Source organism: Panthera tigris, chromosome B4 (assembly GCF_018350195.1).
Source record: "Panthera tigris isolate Pti1 chromosome B4, P.tigris_Pti1_mat1.1, whole genome shotgun sequence".
In the NCBI taxonomy this organism is placed as follows: domain Eukaryota; kingdom Metazoa; phylum Chordata; class Mammalia; order Carnivora; family Felidae; genus Panthera; species Panthera tigris.
The window spans coordinates 116,249,781-116,266,558 of NC_056666.1; the positions used below are offsets into that span (position 1 = coordinate 116,249,781).

The 16,778-nt window shown below is 42.3% G+C and overlaps 1 protein-coding gene across 4 annotated transcripts in view; it reads left to right on the plus strand.

Annotated features, from left to right (window-relative positions):
• The window catches only part of ELK3 (ETS transcription factor ELK3), a 67,678-nt gene extending 51,315 nt beyond the window's left edge, over positions 1–16,363 (plus strand). For 2 of the 4 annotated variants that reach the window (XM_042992947.1, XM_042992948.1), the window contains one exon: positions 13,874–16,363. In XM_042992947.1, coding sequence (XP_042848881.1) covers positions 13,874–13,972 — 99 coding nt within the window. In that variant the 3' untranslated portion in view covers positions 13,973–16,363. Of the gene's footprint in view, positions 1–7,934; positions 8,058–13,873 lie in introns of those variants that run through there. The other 2 variants (XM_042992946.1, XM_042992949.1) reach the window with 2 other exon arrangements.
• The last annotated feature ends 415 nt before the right edge of the window (positions 16,364–16,778 follow it).

Consider the following 16,778-nt stretch of genomic DNA (forward strand, 5'->3'; position numbering starts at 1 on the left):
GGGACTGGGAGACACGACCCACTAGAACAGCCTAAAACCAGGGAGGGGAAACCAGAGGAAAGCCAGATGCTTTCATAAACCACTTGTGCCTTGGGCAGATGAGAGTGAGTGGTCCTCAGTCAAGCGGCGAGGGTAGGATGTTGATTGTGAGTTGGTGTCAGGAAGCCCAAGAAATGGGATCGGGGCTTCCAAAGGGAGAGAGGCCAAGGGCAGGGTCTGGCCTGGGGCTGAGAGTGCCTCTGGACCAAGCCGAGGGGTCAGGGGGTGGCCACTGGGTAGTGCTCTGAATGGATTCAGAGGAGTTAAGGGTTGCCTTTGGGGGATGGTGGAATCTCAGGACTTGAATTCCCTCACCTTCCAGCAGCGTCAGTTCTGCACCCAGTGCAGCCAACGGTGGCTGACAGGGAGGAAGAAACCGGAGGGAGGCCAGAGCAAGGGCAGGACTCGGGTCAGGTGTTCATCCAAGTCGTTTCTCCGAGATCGGACGGGACGGTCACACCTGTCTCGGCTTGACAGTCCTCCAGGTATTTAGGGCAGGCTTGGAGTCAGTGTAGGATTTGGATTCTCAGAGATTCCCTCCCCCAGGAACTGCTTTGGGTGCCTCAGAAACTAACCCTGGAGCCACGGTTCTCCCTCAGTGCACAGTCAGAGGCAAGGTCAGCTCTCTCAGCGGCTGGCCTCATCCCGAGGGGTGAGCCCATTTCCCCGAAATCCTCCCAGGGGGTGGGAGTGAAAACCTTCCCTTTGCTTCCAGGTCAACTCCAGGGGTTTCCTCGCCTGAAGGAGACTTGGGCCTTCGCCCCCACGGGCAGCAGTGATGTCTCATTCCTGCAGCTCATTGGTTTCCCTCCTACCTTCGCACTTTCTATCACAGAAATTACTTTCCTCTGTGGGCTGTGCTGTGTGCAGCGACACCTTTGTACGTTAACATTGTTACCAGTGGGAACCTCCTATCAACCTTTCTTTACCCTTGTCTTTAAAGAAGAAATGAAAGGTGTGCTGTAATAACTTGATACCCTGAAAACGAAATTCCCAAGAATTTAGTTTATTTATCCCAAGAACCGTTTATTTATTTTTTACTCATCCCAAGAATAATTCCCAGTTACTTTCAGCCAGAAATATGGCAGGAGGAATGGTAGGATTAAGAGCATCTTGGCACGAGCAGGGTCATGTGGTTACAGTTCCCTCCGGGGATCATCTTCAACCACCTACCTTGCACAGGCCCCAATTCAGATTTGAAACACCTAGGGTACGACGCGCATGAAAAAATGTGTATTATGCCCCAAACCATAGCCTCCGTGCCCTTCCGAACTACGTGTGGCGCATCCGCTGGGACCCGTACTGCCCAGTCGTGGTTACTCTTGGGAACCAAGATTATGAATATAGACGGACGTGATGATCACCCAAACACCCCTCAAGGGTGGATATGAGGAACTGAGGACAGAGCGTACAAAAGCCAGCTGCGTACCCAGCAGTGATGTAGTTGGAGCTCAGCCACTGAGGTCACACTGGACGGTTGGTAGAAGAGCAAGGATGTTCTCTCTCATGGCATGAACTACAGAAGTTGAGATGAGGGAGGAGCCAAGATGTGAAACCCTCTTGGTTCCTAGCCAGGCGCCATAGAGACCGGAAGAGTGCCAGCTGGCTGGTTCCGTGCGTCCTCTGCACCGTGGTATTGTCTGTCACTCTTCCTTCCGTTTGTCTCTTCTGTTCGGTGTCTCCCTCCTCACCTGTTCTCAATGTGCAGTTAGTTCAGAACCGGAGGCTGCCCCGTTGCTTTTCCCTTCATTTATGCCAAGGCCTCTGTTAATCTCACGTGTGATGTTGAAGATGCTGAACTCAGATATGCGCGGGCATCGGGGCATGAACTCCTCGTCAGAGTCTGAGCATGCACGCCCCAGGCTGTTTTATTAGCAGCGGCCTTGACTGGCATTAATTGAGTGGAGAGAACCTGCAGAGGACTGAAATGTGAAAACCTCCTTTCTTCACGTGCTGGTGGAGGTAACAGCTTTGGGCCAAAATCATGAGGTGGGAATTTGGAGTAAAATGGATGTGTCTGATGAGGAGCACTGAGGATATATTGCCTCGTGTCCCAGCTCTGGACTGGTTTCTCATCCTACTGTCTCCTTTGCCATTATCACAAAAGCAATTTTCCCCTTCATCCCACTGTCCACAACACTCTTCCAGCTTAGCCTAAAGCTTTCTCTATACTGACCCTATAGGGGACAGGTGGTCCTTCCAGAAGCTCTCGACAGTGGAAGATGTTGCTGGTAGAGTTTTGCGTGACTTGGCACTCCAGCTGAAGGTTCTTCCTTCCCTGGGCTCTGGGCTGCCCAGGATAAACAAATTGTGATAATGCCCTACCTCTCTCCACCTCCGGGCCTGTCTCATCTCCCTCCTTTGCCTTCTTGGTTCCACTGCCTCCTCCCAATTCTGCTCTTAACTCCTTTCCCCCTCCTGCCACTTGCTACATCTCCTGTAGACTCGCATGGAGTTCTGTTGGAACTCTCATGGAACCCTTTCATTAAGATCAGCACATTGAGTGCTACACAGACTTTTGTGTGATTTAACTTCCCTCTTAAAGTCTTTAAAATCGTTGTTTTTACTTGAATTTGGGCAACTCCAGGAGTCTGCCAGAAATAGTTGACATTTATTTGAGGATTTGTTTTTAACCCCAGAATGGCATTGTCATGGAGACTAAGATTTGTGATGTTTGTAGACTAAGACTAAGTCATGGAGACTGAGAGACTAAGATTTGTGATGTTTGTTGGTACAACAGAATGTTAAGCGGACATCCTGATCTCCTCTCCTTTATTTTCTAGAGCCCCCAAGACTTACCAGTATCTCATATTCCCAAGTCAAATAATCCACATATACTTGTTGTTGAGTGGCTCATGCACATCCTATTTGGTCAGTAATGAACAGTTACTATGTTAATTAATTCATCTAGGAGATAACTGTTCAACACCTACTCTTTGCTAGTGATTGAGGTATACAGAGGTGAACAAGGTAGACCGTTCCTGCTCTCATAAGCTTGCTGTCCATTAGGTAAAGAATATGGGGTAATATAACTTAGGGTGATGTGAAATTATAGGGGACGCTGAAAACTGGATGAGGAATTCAGACTCGTTTTGGTAAGAAATTAACAGCTTGCTGGGATTTTTAAAGAGAAACAAATTCCCTTTAGAATCTATCAACAAATAATTATTGAGCATTATTTGCGAATCCCTGAAAGGATACCAGGAGTATGTACAGTGCCTATTTTTATGACCTTAGGACCTAGCCAAAACAAGGCACGCACGCGCGCGCACACACACACACACACACACACACACAGCATGTGGCAAGGGTCAAATACACAGTGCAGAGAAGCACCATAGGAACAGAAGAGGGGAAAGATCATTCAGTCCAATTCAACATATAGGAAGTGAGCACCTATTACATGTAAGATGCAGTGCTTGGAGCTGGGGATACAAACATGAATTAGTCCCTGATCATTAGGAGCTCATAACTTGCCTTAAATTCTTTGATACACTATCCCAGATCAGTACAGAAGAAATATTAAGAAGGTATTAATTTTTCTGGGGATGGGGAAGGGTGTTGACAGGGCTTCCTGGAAGGCATGAGCACACTTGGGCAGGGTAGCGACCATCTGGCACATAAGGTGAGGGGGGCATTGTAGGCAGAGGAACAGCTTGAACCAAGCCATAAAGATATGAAACAGCTTAGTGAATGAGGGGCAGTACAGTGGTTCAGTAGGGAGTGGGGACAAATTGCAAAGGTGAAGCCCGTGGTTGGGAGATGGGGCATGAGTGACATAGTTGTGTTTTAGAACTCATCTTGATGACGTGGATTGGGGAGGGGTGAAGCCGGAACCAGTTAGGATACTATTATATTCCAGATGAAAGACAAGGGGGATCTAAGGCTGTGACAGTTGGGTGGGGCCAAAGGGGACAGATGTGAGAGAGACATAGGGAATGCCATCCACAGGTGTGAAGGTGTTAGGGGAGCGCCAGAAGTTGAGTATGAGGAGCATAGGATAGGAATAAGCTTGCGGTGAAAGGTTACATGTCCATTTTGGGCCATCAAGAGTGTGAGGAACCTGTATGACATAGAACATCCAGTTCCAGCTGGAGCTAAGGAGTTTGGGACTGAAGATAAAGTTAGGGAGTCACCAACATGTAAGGGGTGCCTAAAATCATGGAAACAGGGTACCCCAGGGAAATAAGGTCTGGGTGGTCAGGGAAGGTTCTGGAACAAGTGCTAAAGGACTGGTAGGCTGGAATTCTATAGTGTTCAGGACACATGAAGCAAAGTAGGAGGGTTCATATAAGGAAATTAGGGAGCATATGAAACCAGGTCATGGGGCAACCTAGAATTGTGGCTAATGAATTTTTTCCCCCTGAAACAATGAATTTCAAAGGAAGATAGTATGTTAGGGTGACTGATTTGGTAGCGGTGCTCAGAATAGATTGGAAGAGGGGCACCTGGGTGGCTCAGCTGGTTAAGTGTCCCACTCTTGGTTTTGGCTCAGGTCATGATCTCACGGTTTGGGAGTTGGAGCCCTACATCGGGCTCTGTGCAGACAATGCAGAGCCTGCTTGGGATTCTCTCTCTGCCCCTCCCCTGCTTTCTATCTCGCTCTCAAAATAAATACACTTAATAAAATAAAATGAAGACTAGATTGGAAGAGAGGCCAGAGGTGGACTGGTTTAGGTGGCCTTTGTTGAATGCCATTTGGTAAGGTGATAGGCCTTGAATGCAGCAGAAATGGAAATGGGGGAAATAAATAAGAGAGTCACTTCAAAGAAGGATCCACAGGCCGTGCCCAGAGGTTGTAGCAAGTGGGAGGCATTTTGCATCTCAGTGACTAGGATGCTGGGTTGTAGACAGGGCTGTAAGTCCGGGGATCGTGTCTTGTCCTATCATTGTATCCTTGGCACCTGATACATACCATGTGCTCAGTATTTCTTGCGTGGATGGATCAGTGGTGGTATTGATAGACACGGGGAGTCCTAAGAAACACTAGGTTTGGAAAGAAGGTGAGGAAGGCCGGTTTGAACAGGCGGGGCATTCCAAGTTGACACGTCCAACAGGTGACAGATATGTGAGGGGATGCACCTGGAGTTACAGATCACTTCAGCTCATCAAGTATTTAGAAACTGGGTACCACAGGAGGAATAAAGATGAGCAAGATGCCTTAAACGTTACAGAAAGAGGCATAATAAGAATATGCAAATTAACATAATGAGGTAGAAAATGTTAAGGAAAAAGTGGTTATAGACTGTTATACAGATTCAGGAAAAAGAGGAAAGATTGAGGGAAAAGCAGTAAAGTCTCCTTTGAAGGGGTGGTGTTTTGATGGGCAGAGGGAAGCAGGGGTAGGGTGGAGGAGGAGGTCTGAGGGCACGGTCCAGGCAGAGGGCCTTGAACCAGGGCACTCAAATGGGGTATGTCTGGGCAATGCCAGCTCACCAGGTTTAGCTCAAATGTGCGGGCTTTTTAGGAGACCCTGTATTATGCAGAAGAAGAACTGCGTTGGGGTGGGGGAGATGAAAACGAGATCCCGATAGGAAGGTCTTTCCCCTTGAACATCAATACCCTTTGCCTTGGGTCCTCGGGCCTCTCCTTCCCTACAGCTGATGGGATCAAGAACTCCCTGTCTGCCATCCCGAAGGGCCCATTTACTAAAATATCCTTTGGTGAAGGAAGAGGAAGCATGCATTTTGCCTGTGGCTTCTTTCTTTAGCCTCTAGCCCTCGGGCCCAGCCCATACCACCTTGCCTGACTCCAAGAGCTTGTGGAAAGAGGCTCTGAAAACTCACTGTACTGGAGATTAGCCAGGGTGAGCGTTAAGAGGACCGTCCCTTGAAAGAGCAACCCAAATAGTTTTTTCTTTATAGCCAGAAGATCTTCAGGGAGAACGGGGATGGGAGGGAGAAGAGTGAATGAAGTCATTTCAAAAATATTTATTTGCATATATTAATAGAAGATATTTCAGACATGTGAAATTGATGGCTGCTGTATTCTGAGTACATCCTGCATCCCTGAGAAACAAGTGTGCACGCATTTTAGACTAAAATACAAATTCTACACTTCATGTATTGCTCAAAAGATCACAAAGGAGTGGATGTATACTTATGGCCATGAATAAGAGAAAGCTAGCTAGCTGGGTTTTGTAGTCTAGGCTTATTGTCTCTTTCGAGCTTGGGGAGCTTCATTGGTAAGTAAGCTAGGAGGCCCTGAACACACTGTTAATGTGGCATATTGTGGTTGGAATTTGGTTCCAGTGCAACGTGCAAATATTAGTTCTCCGATCACTTGAGCTTGTGCACTTGAGCCTAATATGGCCGAGAGGAGCCTTGAAGGTACCGGCAGGTGCCTGGTTTCAGGACATTGAGTACGGTTATATATACATTGAGAATTTCTCCCATGAACAGATGAAATTCATAGAATACGTCAGGTTCACTTTTTATGAACACTTCTTGAGCGTTTGCTGTGTGCCAGGCACATGTATAGAGTTTTATAGACCATCTTATTTCATCTTCCTAGCAATCCTGTAATGTAGGCATTTTTTTCCTCCCCATTTTACAGATGAGGAGACCAAGGCAGAGAGAGATGACCTTAGTAGTAAGTAGTGGTTCTGAGGTTGGAACACTGGCAGAGCCCATGCTAAAAAAGTCTTAATCGTCAGACCAGATGGCCTGGTGCATTTGTGAAACGGCCTTGCATTAGAACTGGGAAGCACCTCCAGAACACGTATTTATCCTAATAACCTCACTGGTCATTCCACGTGTAGGCAATGCTGTGGAATCAAAGATTCAAATGACTTGGTATAAATTAGTTCACCTTTCAGTAGCTTCACAGTTTGAGAACCTTTGGAGGTTTGTCTCCTTTCCGCTGAACACAGCAGACCTTTCAACTTAGGTTTATGCCACATGTTCCCGATAATTAACAAAGCTGCTGAAGCCAATTCTAGGAAAAAATAACACTCTAGCATCCAACATGATGCAATGTGCACACTGGAGCCTTTGCTGTGGTTCTCATTACACAAAGCACCTTACTGACATCATAAAACCGCGGAGGGGCTCCTTCTAGTCACCAAAGGTGCAAAACCACCCTGGGCCAGGAGGTTGCCTCAGCTGAGAACAAAAGCCATGCAGACTTAGCAGCTGGGCGAGTTGTTTCTTCTGCCCTCTAGCTGGCTTGCAGGCCAGGACTCCTGCCGTGTGTGTGTGCGAGCAGATGCAGTCCTTGGCACTCCCCTGGGAAACCCAGAGTTTTGGCTTTACACCCAGTCTAACAAGAAAGAATTTTTCCCCCTCCAAACCATTGCCAGGGAGATGAATTCTCATCAGCCCCACATCCGGAGTGGAATTTGGAAAACCTAGTTCAGAACTTTTGAAGAAGCTGCTACAGGGTATTTTAACAGCAAATCCTAAAATCTGAAAGGGCTGCTGCTTTCTGGGAAAGTGAAGCTCGAGAGGCCCTTTAAAAAGTGTGTGTGTGTGTGTGTGTGTGTGTGTGTGTGTGTGTAACCCAAGTAGTGGATGTCCATTGTAGGAAAATAAGAAAAGAGATAAAAATATAGCCCCTTCATGGAGTCCCATTTTGTACACTAAATCTTGTTTAATGGGGGAAGGGAGGCAAATTGAAGAGACCACCTGGACAAAAGTTGCTATAAACTTGTTTCACAACTAGAATGTTTAGGGGAGGTAACTTGTCCATACTTTTCTCCTTTATAAAATTGCTAATACAGTTAGCATTGAAGAAAATTCAACTGTGCACAGCCTTGCAGAAATAACATGGTTTCCAGATTTTCCTAAGATGGTGAGGCTTGTTTCTTGGTTCAAGGCTAGTGTACCTAGCCTCAGTGCTGATCACGGCTAGAGTCAGCTGATACCTTTATCAAAATCTGTGTGCTTTTTTCCCAGACACCAAATGGATTGCTTCTGACCCCGAGTCCACTGCTATCCAGCATACATTTCTGGAGCAGCCTTAGTCCAGTTGCTCCTCTGAGTCCTGCCCGGTTGCAAGGGCCAAACACGCTGTTCCAGGTGAGCATTTAGAAATGAACTTGTACACACTAAACTTCTAAGGGATGTGTTTCCCCAGTAAATCCTGCATAGGTTACAGAACACTACCCTCCATTTGGTTAAAATGTGAAGTTTCCAAAGGGAGATGATGGGCTATAAGAGCCAGCCTTCAAAGGCAGACATTTTCACTGAGGCAGAAATAGCGTATTTGTGTCAGATATCCACAAATGGAACAATTAATTCTCGAAGTATTTGGATATCTTTACTGCCTATAAGAACTGGAAATTTATTCAGGAAAAGGGACTTTAAAATGATTTTATAGTAGCTCATACTTTAAAAAATTAATCAACATATTGACATTACTTGAAATAAACTGAAAAACAAAAATAATGAAGAATTTCCATACTGTAATAGAAAAGTGATCTGTAGAATTCTGTGAATCGTCCTCAAGTTCTCCCTGTTCCATAAGAAAGGAACATCTAGGGCATTTGGTTAAAAACAATCGTAGCTGCTTTATCTTGCACAAGTCCTGTTACTAGGTAGGCACGTTTATTATTCATTCACACACTGCAATTATGCAGTGCATTGCCTGCTATCGTGTGGTAATCAGTATTTCCTCTTTGAAAGACTCAAAGACTGTTTCTCACAGACCAAGATGTTACTACTAAGGGAATAGAGTCCTAGGGATAGGAGCGAAGCGAAGCTGGGGGAAGTGAAAACACCCTCTCTCTAGCCTGTTGATCTCATCCACCCTAAATCCCATGCCTGCCCCCCCCCCCACCACCCCCTGCCACCGAGTGGCTCACCCAAGATAGTTGTAGTTCTTTTCTCCCCTTGCACCTAGCACTGACCACTCTGTATTTATGATTGCCTGTTCGCCTGGCAATCTCCACTAGACTGTGGGCCCTCAGGAGGCTGGAACTGCATCGTGTTTCTTGTTTACTGCGGCGTGCCCCCTGTGTCGGGCACATCGCTGGGCACACAAATGATGCTTAGTAATTATCGCTGACTAAATGAATGGATGTCTAAGAATTCACCAAGAAACTGGAGCACCTGATGGCTCAGTCTGTAGAGCATGTGGCTCTTGATCTCACAGTCGTGAGTTGGAGCCCCACGTTCAATGTAGAGATTATTTTAAAAAGAAAATAAGAATTGTCTAAGAATGTTGTTAAAAAGATCAGGTCTCCATGCTTTTCTGAGTGGGTCATTTTGCTTGTCAAAGTTAATATTTACCTTCTCTGTGCCAGGGGCTATACATGCTGGGATTTAGGGTCTTGGAAGAAAGGTAGAGCTAAAGAGGTTTTGATTGCTATCTTGCTTCTCTGGTTTCCTAGGAAGGTTGAGGTAGGGACTGTATAGCCCTAGAGTAATCAAGTTTCTCTTCAGGCCTGTCTTCGCATCACAAGAAATTGAGCTATGGTCATACACGGCCAACATGTTGATTCTTATCCATCTGAACTCAGGCAGGGAAACAAAAACTAGAAGCAGTGAGCAAAAAGCAGTGAGCAAGTGAAGTACTGGCAAAGTTTCAGATTAGTAATCTTTTGGTAGAGTTAAAAGACCTTACTTCCTGGTATTCAGGTTGGAGCAGCAGTCTTCTAGTATTCGAGTTCCTGATTAGAGCAGAAGTTGTTTGGAGCATGTGTACGGTGAGCTCTGTGGGCCTGGGGACTGAAGTCCTACTCCAGTCCTACATCTAACAAGGCCTCCGTAGGGTTCACTAGATGTTTGGGAATAACGAATGGAATCTCCCTTCCTTCCTTACTGGGAATTCTGCCACCTGACTGGTACAGGGCTTAGTGATCTCCTAAGGAATTCATGGAAAACTGTTAGTTGGGAGTTCTTTAGGATCCCTTGCCTTAGAATCTAAACCTTTTCCAGCCCATCACTCCTAACAGTGACAACTGCCCATGTCCGTAGTGTTTCTACACACTGTCAAGATAATAGGAACTCTGGGTGTTGGATATACATATCCTCTTCTCTTCGGTCATGGAGAAACCAGTAGCTCTCAAAGTTAGTGTGCAACAGAATCAGCTTAAATGGGGTGTTAAAAACTTGTTGGGCCCCAACCCAAGAGTTTCTGATTCAGAACATCTCGGTTGGGGCCTGAAAATAACATCTTTCCGAGATCGCAGTGATGCTGCTGCTCTAGGAATCCACTTTGAGAACCACTGCAGACCAGTGGTTCCTAACTTACAATTAGAATTCTGCAGAAGAAACTGCTGCATTTAAAGACCACCTGCTTCAAAATTTTCATTTCACAAAATGTACCTCTCCTCTCACCAGAGCCATTCAAAACAAAACTACAACCCAAACTACAAACACAAGGTCAGGATGAGGAATATAATCATTTTTAGATGGCTGGCAGGGCCTTGTGCCCTCTGTCATTAGGGTCCATAAAACTAAGGAAAAACAACTTTGTGCCCTTTAAAATATTATCACTCTTCCTATGATAAGAGCAGTTGTGACAGAAGTTGGAACCAGAAGTTTTTAAAACAGTAAGTAAAACGTAAGAATATTCGAAATTCAGATTATCAACAGTGCTCCTTTCAAACTAATAATTTTCTTTAAAAATAACAAACTTTTCACATATACTGTAAATGTGTTGGAGGAATAACAGAAATACACTTGGGCTACAGTAAGCTTTAAATGATGCTGGCAAGTTTCCCGTTGTGATAATTAGAAAAGTAAGTCAGAATCCTTAGGGTAACAGTTGACAGAGTGGAAGAGTTTTTGCACAGAAGGTCCACTGGTATAATTATTGTGGCAAGTTATAGCAGATACTGGAGAATTTAAAGGAAGGGGAGAGAAGATACTAGTTTTTCTGGAAGAGGTATATTTAAAAATAAAGTGATTCTGGTCTGAACAGTTTGGTATTTGGAACTTTTATCTATAGGATGTCTGCTCCACTTTCGAAACAGACTGATCAAATTTGGAATAGGTACAGTTAATATCTCAAAACAAGGCAGGGCTAATTAAGGTTTTCAATTAAGAAGGTTTTCTGTAATTTTTAATTCAACAGATCTAACCCAGAAGAGATTTGCAGTGCTGTGTTATCAGGGATTGTAGAGGATATACAATATGGGAATAATAGACATATAAACAAAACGTTGTAGGAACCCAACAGGGACTAATTTTCTAGCTGGGGACTAGATGGAGGCTCCAGGAAACAAGTGACACCTGAGCTGGGAAGAAAGGACAGGATTTTGGGTGAGAGAAAAGCACCTTCTAGATAAGTTGCATGATTTGACTATGCAAGTACACAGTCTGTTCAGGAAGGGACTGGGTGACTGGAAAAGCAGCTGTGGGCCTTGAATAGTATGCTCAGAGTTTTCCACCTTAATCTCTTAAGTAACCATGGGAGGCTTTCTTAGCTGAAGATAGTGTAATAAAAATCTCTATTTTAAATATTTCTTATAGTTTATTTTGAGAGAACAAGCATGAGTGGGGGAGGGGCAGAGAGACAGGAAGAGAGCAGGAATCCCAAGCAGGCTCCACGCTGTCGGCATGGAACCCGATGTGGGGCTCGAACTCATGAACCAAGAGATCATTACCCGAACCGAAGTCAGACACTTAACTGACTGAGCCACCTAGGTGCCCCTATATAATCTCTATTTTAGAAACATATTGCTGACAGCATGTGGAGAAAGGATTGAAGGGAGGGAAGGAAGAGATGAGAAAAATTTGTATTACTTCAAACACTGATGGGAAAATCATTTTTTAGATTATAGTGGAAATGGGAATATATTTAGAAGACATTCCAGGGGTAAAGTTGGGTTTCAGGAGTAAGAAGTAGTGAAATTTAGGAAGAGACAAAGATTACTTTTGTATAAGAAGCTCACATTTTTTGAGGGCTACTATATGTTAGACATTGTTTAGAGTGCTTTTCGTGGCTTCTCATTTAATACAGTTGACCCTTGAACAATGTGGGGTTTAGGGGTGCTCACCCCCCCTTGCAGTTGAAAATCCATGTATAACTTCTGACTGTTCAAAAACATTAGCCTAATGTTGACCAGAAACCTTTCTGGTAACAGCTGACACCATGTATTACATGCTGTATGTATTCTTATAAAAAGTAAGCTAGGGAAAAGAAAATTGTAAGGAAAAGACGTTTACAGTATTATGCTGTTTGTTGAAAAAATTTGCAAACCTGTGTTGTTCAAGAGTCAGCTGTACTCCCAGTAGTTCTTTTCGAAAACCTAAGGAAACGAAGGCCCAGAGATGTTGCTCAGTTTACCCAAGACCGCATGTTAATAAGTAGCAAAACCTGGATTCAAGTTTAGGGTCATGCTCCTATCACCACTCTGACTGACTTGAGTGAGCACAGAATTGCAGGCTATTGGGGAAGACGCACTGATGGGGACATCTAACTGATGGCAGGAAATGACTGTTGAGTCCAGTATGGGAGAAAGGCAGGCAGAGGGTAAAGTTGGGGGAATGCTGCAACTTAAGAGAGTGGACGTGGGGAGTCAATAAAGATGAAACATGCCAGAAAAGCCAGGCAAGAGGAACTACAACTGAGGAGGGCAGAAATCAATAATATCTAGATTTAAACAGGAAGATTAACAAAACCAAAAGCTGACCAGTAAAATGGTCACAAACCAAAATGAGATAAGACTGCAAATAAGCTAAAGGAATGAAAATTCAAAACCCGCTCTTCTTCCAGGGTCTACGCTAAAATCAAGTCAATGAGAATAGTAGTTAGGAGCATGGATCTTTTAAAAGAGTATAAGCTATATGTTTAATAGGTGTGATAACTCAGTTGAAATGGGTAAAATTCTACAAACAACTAAAATTCCAAAGTGTCAGAAAAGAAACAAATCCTTGAATATGTTAAATGACCATTAAGGAAATTGAAATAGTATTTAAAGAGCACCCCCACATGCTCTGTGGGGATAACCAAACTTACCTTACAGGATCCTAGATATCAACTGAAGTGACAACCACTGATAAACTGCAAGGCACCAGACATAAATTATTGAAATAGTTTGAAAATTGGACAAATCTATAAGTATTTATTGTACAGTACTTCTACCTTGTGCTAGGTTTTGCAGTTTGATATTCAGTATTGAAATTTAGTATTAACTTATCTAGACGAAATAGCAATTAAACTAGAAGATAGCCGGGAGATCATTTTGACACCTATCATTCTGGACAATGAAAATCTAGTTATGCATAGTAATGTATTAAAGGGAGGCCTTTAATTATTCTTGTTCAGTTGGGAGTATGGTTGTGGTTATTTCTTTCAGACCTGAAAGTTGTTATCAAAGCCAGCTACCTTTATCCCATTTATCATCTTAGTTGCCAACAATACAAAAATTAACTTTTTAAGTATTGTTACCGTGAAGTAGGATATTATTTGTCATTGTAATTAAAAAGAATACTTCCTCAGCCCCAAAATATATTCTTGCTTTCTAAGCCTTTTAAGGTAAAGTATTTATTTTTAATAGTTACTGAGAAGCATCTTTATAGTACTCTGGACAAACCATGGCCATTTTCAAAATACTATTAGAAGTTTTACATGAGAACCAGGTTGAGTGTGTTGTCTTGCAAATCAGCACTCTGAGTAGCTTGGAACCTTTTAAAAGTATTAGAACATGCTTTAGCAACATATATACATTTTTTTTTTTTCTAGTGGCCTAGGTATTTAATAATTAGGGAGATTTTCTGGGCCCTATTCTTTGCTCTGTGTAACCGTGATCTCATTCTGTAAAATAATTTGCAACCGACCTGTCTCCCAGGGGTGATCCACCGTGGTCTGTCTAGGAATGTAAAGAACTCCGGTTCTTCCCAATGGGTCTGCAATAATTATTTTAAAACTCTTTTGTTCCCTACAGTTTCCAACACTGCTTAATGGCCACATGCCAGTGCCAATCCCCAGTCTGGATAGAGCTGCTTCTCCAGTACTGCTTTCTTCGAACTCTCAGAAATCCTGATGACATCTGGCCACAATTAAAGACTTATTAACTGATGAGACAAATTTGTCCCCCTGGGCTAGTTTACCTGTGTCATGAGAAGGACATTGTGAAACCCTCTGTTAATTTGGTTTGCACTTTTCATAACATGGATGGTCTAGATTTATGTTAGCATTTTTAAAACTTTTTTTTTTATATTCAAGTATATATGAAGATCTGTTTGGCATTAAGTGAATTTTAATGTTTTTGTTTTATATCTTCTTAGCTCTTAAGTGTTGAACACTGTTGACAGTGAAGAACTTTTCTTAATGGTTTTCAGTATAACTAATAAGGATGTGAAGCTTTTTTCTCTTTAATTCCGCATATGCTGAACTATGCTTATAGACACTATAACCAGCTGTGCCTTCCTTTGCATTTAGTTTTATGTAAATGATTTATATATTTTTTAGTATTAAGAGAAAATGTTTGGAAGACAAAAATTAGTATCAAACAGCTCTCTAGTAGAATTTCATTATTTTCCACAAGTAGGCAACATGAAAGCATATTCATATTTTTCCTTTTCGCTTTCAATTGTATAAGAATTGCCTTAGAACCTCTTTGAACTGAAATTCAGTAAATGTCCAAGTTAATGTTTTTATAAAATAAACTAAGCCATATTTAGAAAATAAACATTCATAAAAGAAAATGTTCTAAAGTGCATTTTTTAAAAAATGAACTTTGAAAGGCTAGCCACCTAGCTGTTTACAATCTTTTAGACTCCTCCCAAGCATAAACCGGAGATGGAAATCTACATCAAGTTCACTCTACCCATGGTCTTGAAATATCTATGTAAGCATGTTCTTATTTCAAAAAATCAGCTGTGGTTCTCCCAGTTTCCCTAGAGAATCACACCCCTGATATATTTCCTGTACCATTATGAGTTAGGGTAAACCCCTACAACCATAATTAACATTTAAAACACCTATGCTTTGGAAGAGGCTCACAGACAACAATTTTAGAACACCAAGTATCTTCATGTGTATAGGCATAGCCTTGCCTGTGAAACTGAGAGGTAGAATACATTGCTTTATCTATTACTAAGTTTATGGGGAGAATGAAGGAAACTGGATACAAGAAATATAAAACTCTTCAGGAACCTCATCATTATGGAACTGAATTAGTAACAATTTGGAGCACTCAGCAGTTAACTCTCTTGTGTAGCACAGTTTAGAGCAGTAATAACAGAAACATCAGGCACCACTCTAAGGCACTGTTCTGTACACGAGGTAGGAAAATTCTAATGTGGAGAGAACTGGAAAGTGTCCGGCACTTTCGATTCAAGATCAGATTATCATCCTGAACTATAAGTAACCAATTTGAAATATGGCTAAATAACTGACTCCAAAGTAGGTGTTAAGTGGCAAGGATTATGAAAAAGCATAAAAAATAAAGCTTGTAAAAACACATTTCTGCAATTTTCTAAAAATCTTGAGATTTTTCAATTGGAATTAAGCATCTCTGTACATCTCCAATATACAACTCTGGATATAAATTCCAAAATCCACAGACACTACTGTCACTCCCTCATAGGCTGAGGAAAATTCTGTACTAAAATAAAAGAGCTGGTCTGGGGAACTGAGATGTACCCAACATGAAATGCTACAGGTAGAGGGGGCCTTTGAGAATGCTTCTCACCACTGTCTCCACATAAGGCAATTACACAAACAACTGGGAGCTGCCTGAGGCCACACAGCTCATTTAAGATAGAACAGTGACTGGTGCTCAGTCCAGTTATGCTTTTCCACTCCTGGCTGTAACTAACTACTGGCCCCAAGCTCTATGTTAGAACATTAAAAACAATTCATCGGATAAGTGAAGAACATACCCCAAATGGAAGATTCTTACAGAGAAAGTTAATCAATGTACAAAAACTTCAACCAAAAATATTTTTAAGTGTATATGCTGATTGGAAATATTCAAATGACTATAAACCCAATTCCTATATTTCCTTCCTTGAAATACTATGGACTCTAGCTGTTTATTAGAAACGGAAAAACACCATAATTTTTATGGATCAGAAAACTATGACACAAATAGAGAATTGGAGGTATTGAAATGTAACTCTTATAGCTCTGCCTCATTCTGTGTGTGTGTGTGTGTGTGTGTGTGTGTGTGTGTGTGTGTGTGTGTTTTAACAGTTATTTTAGAGAATAGATTTCAAAGAACATATTAAATAACTTTTTCTTTTTTATTGTCTGCTTGATCAGTGTTAAACTACTACTATAGCTAAGGTTTTATAGAACTATAACCTAAACGTTGGTCTCTTTGTACACACCTTTTCTATGAGTGCATATCTTCATTCACTTTCATATATGTATCAATTTTACTATTGTTTTTGTTCAATAAATACTTTGTGATAAAAGGTGCAAGGAGGCAAGTGGGTTGGTTTACTTCCATTTACTTGGAACGATCCAAATTTTGCTTTTTTATATGGGTAAGAGCTGAAAAATAAGTCCTGGCCTCTAGCCTCAAATATGATACATCAAAACATGCTATTGTATATATAATCTGCTTCAAAGAGATATTTAATGAAACAATTATTGAGGTTGAATTGGTGAGGGTTGGGGAGGAGAAAGGGTTTGAAAAGTGGTCCCCTCATCTTTTAAATCTTAAGGTTTACCAATCATTCTACATTGAAAGATAGGGTAGGTGATGAGGAAGGGAAAAAAACAAATGATCATTTCTTTTAGCTGCAACTAATATCATACTCAATGGTAACTGAAAGTGTTTTCCCCTAACATAAAGAACAAGGATACTCTCTGTTGCCAATTCTACTTCAACACAGTAC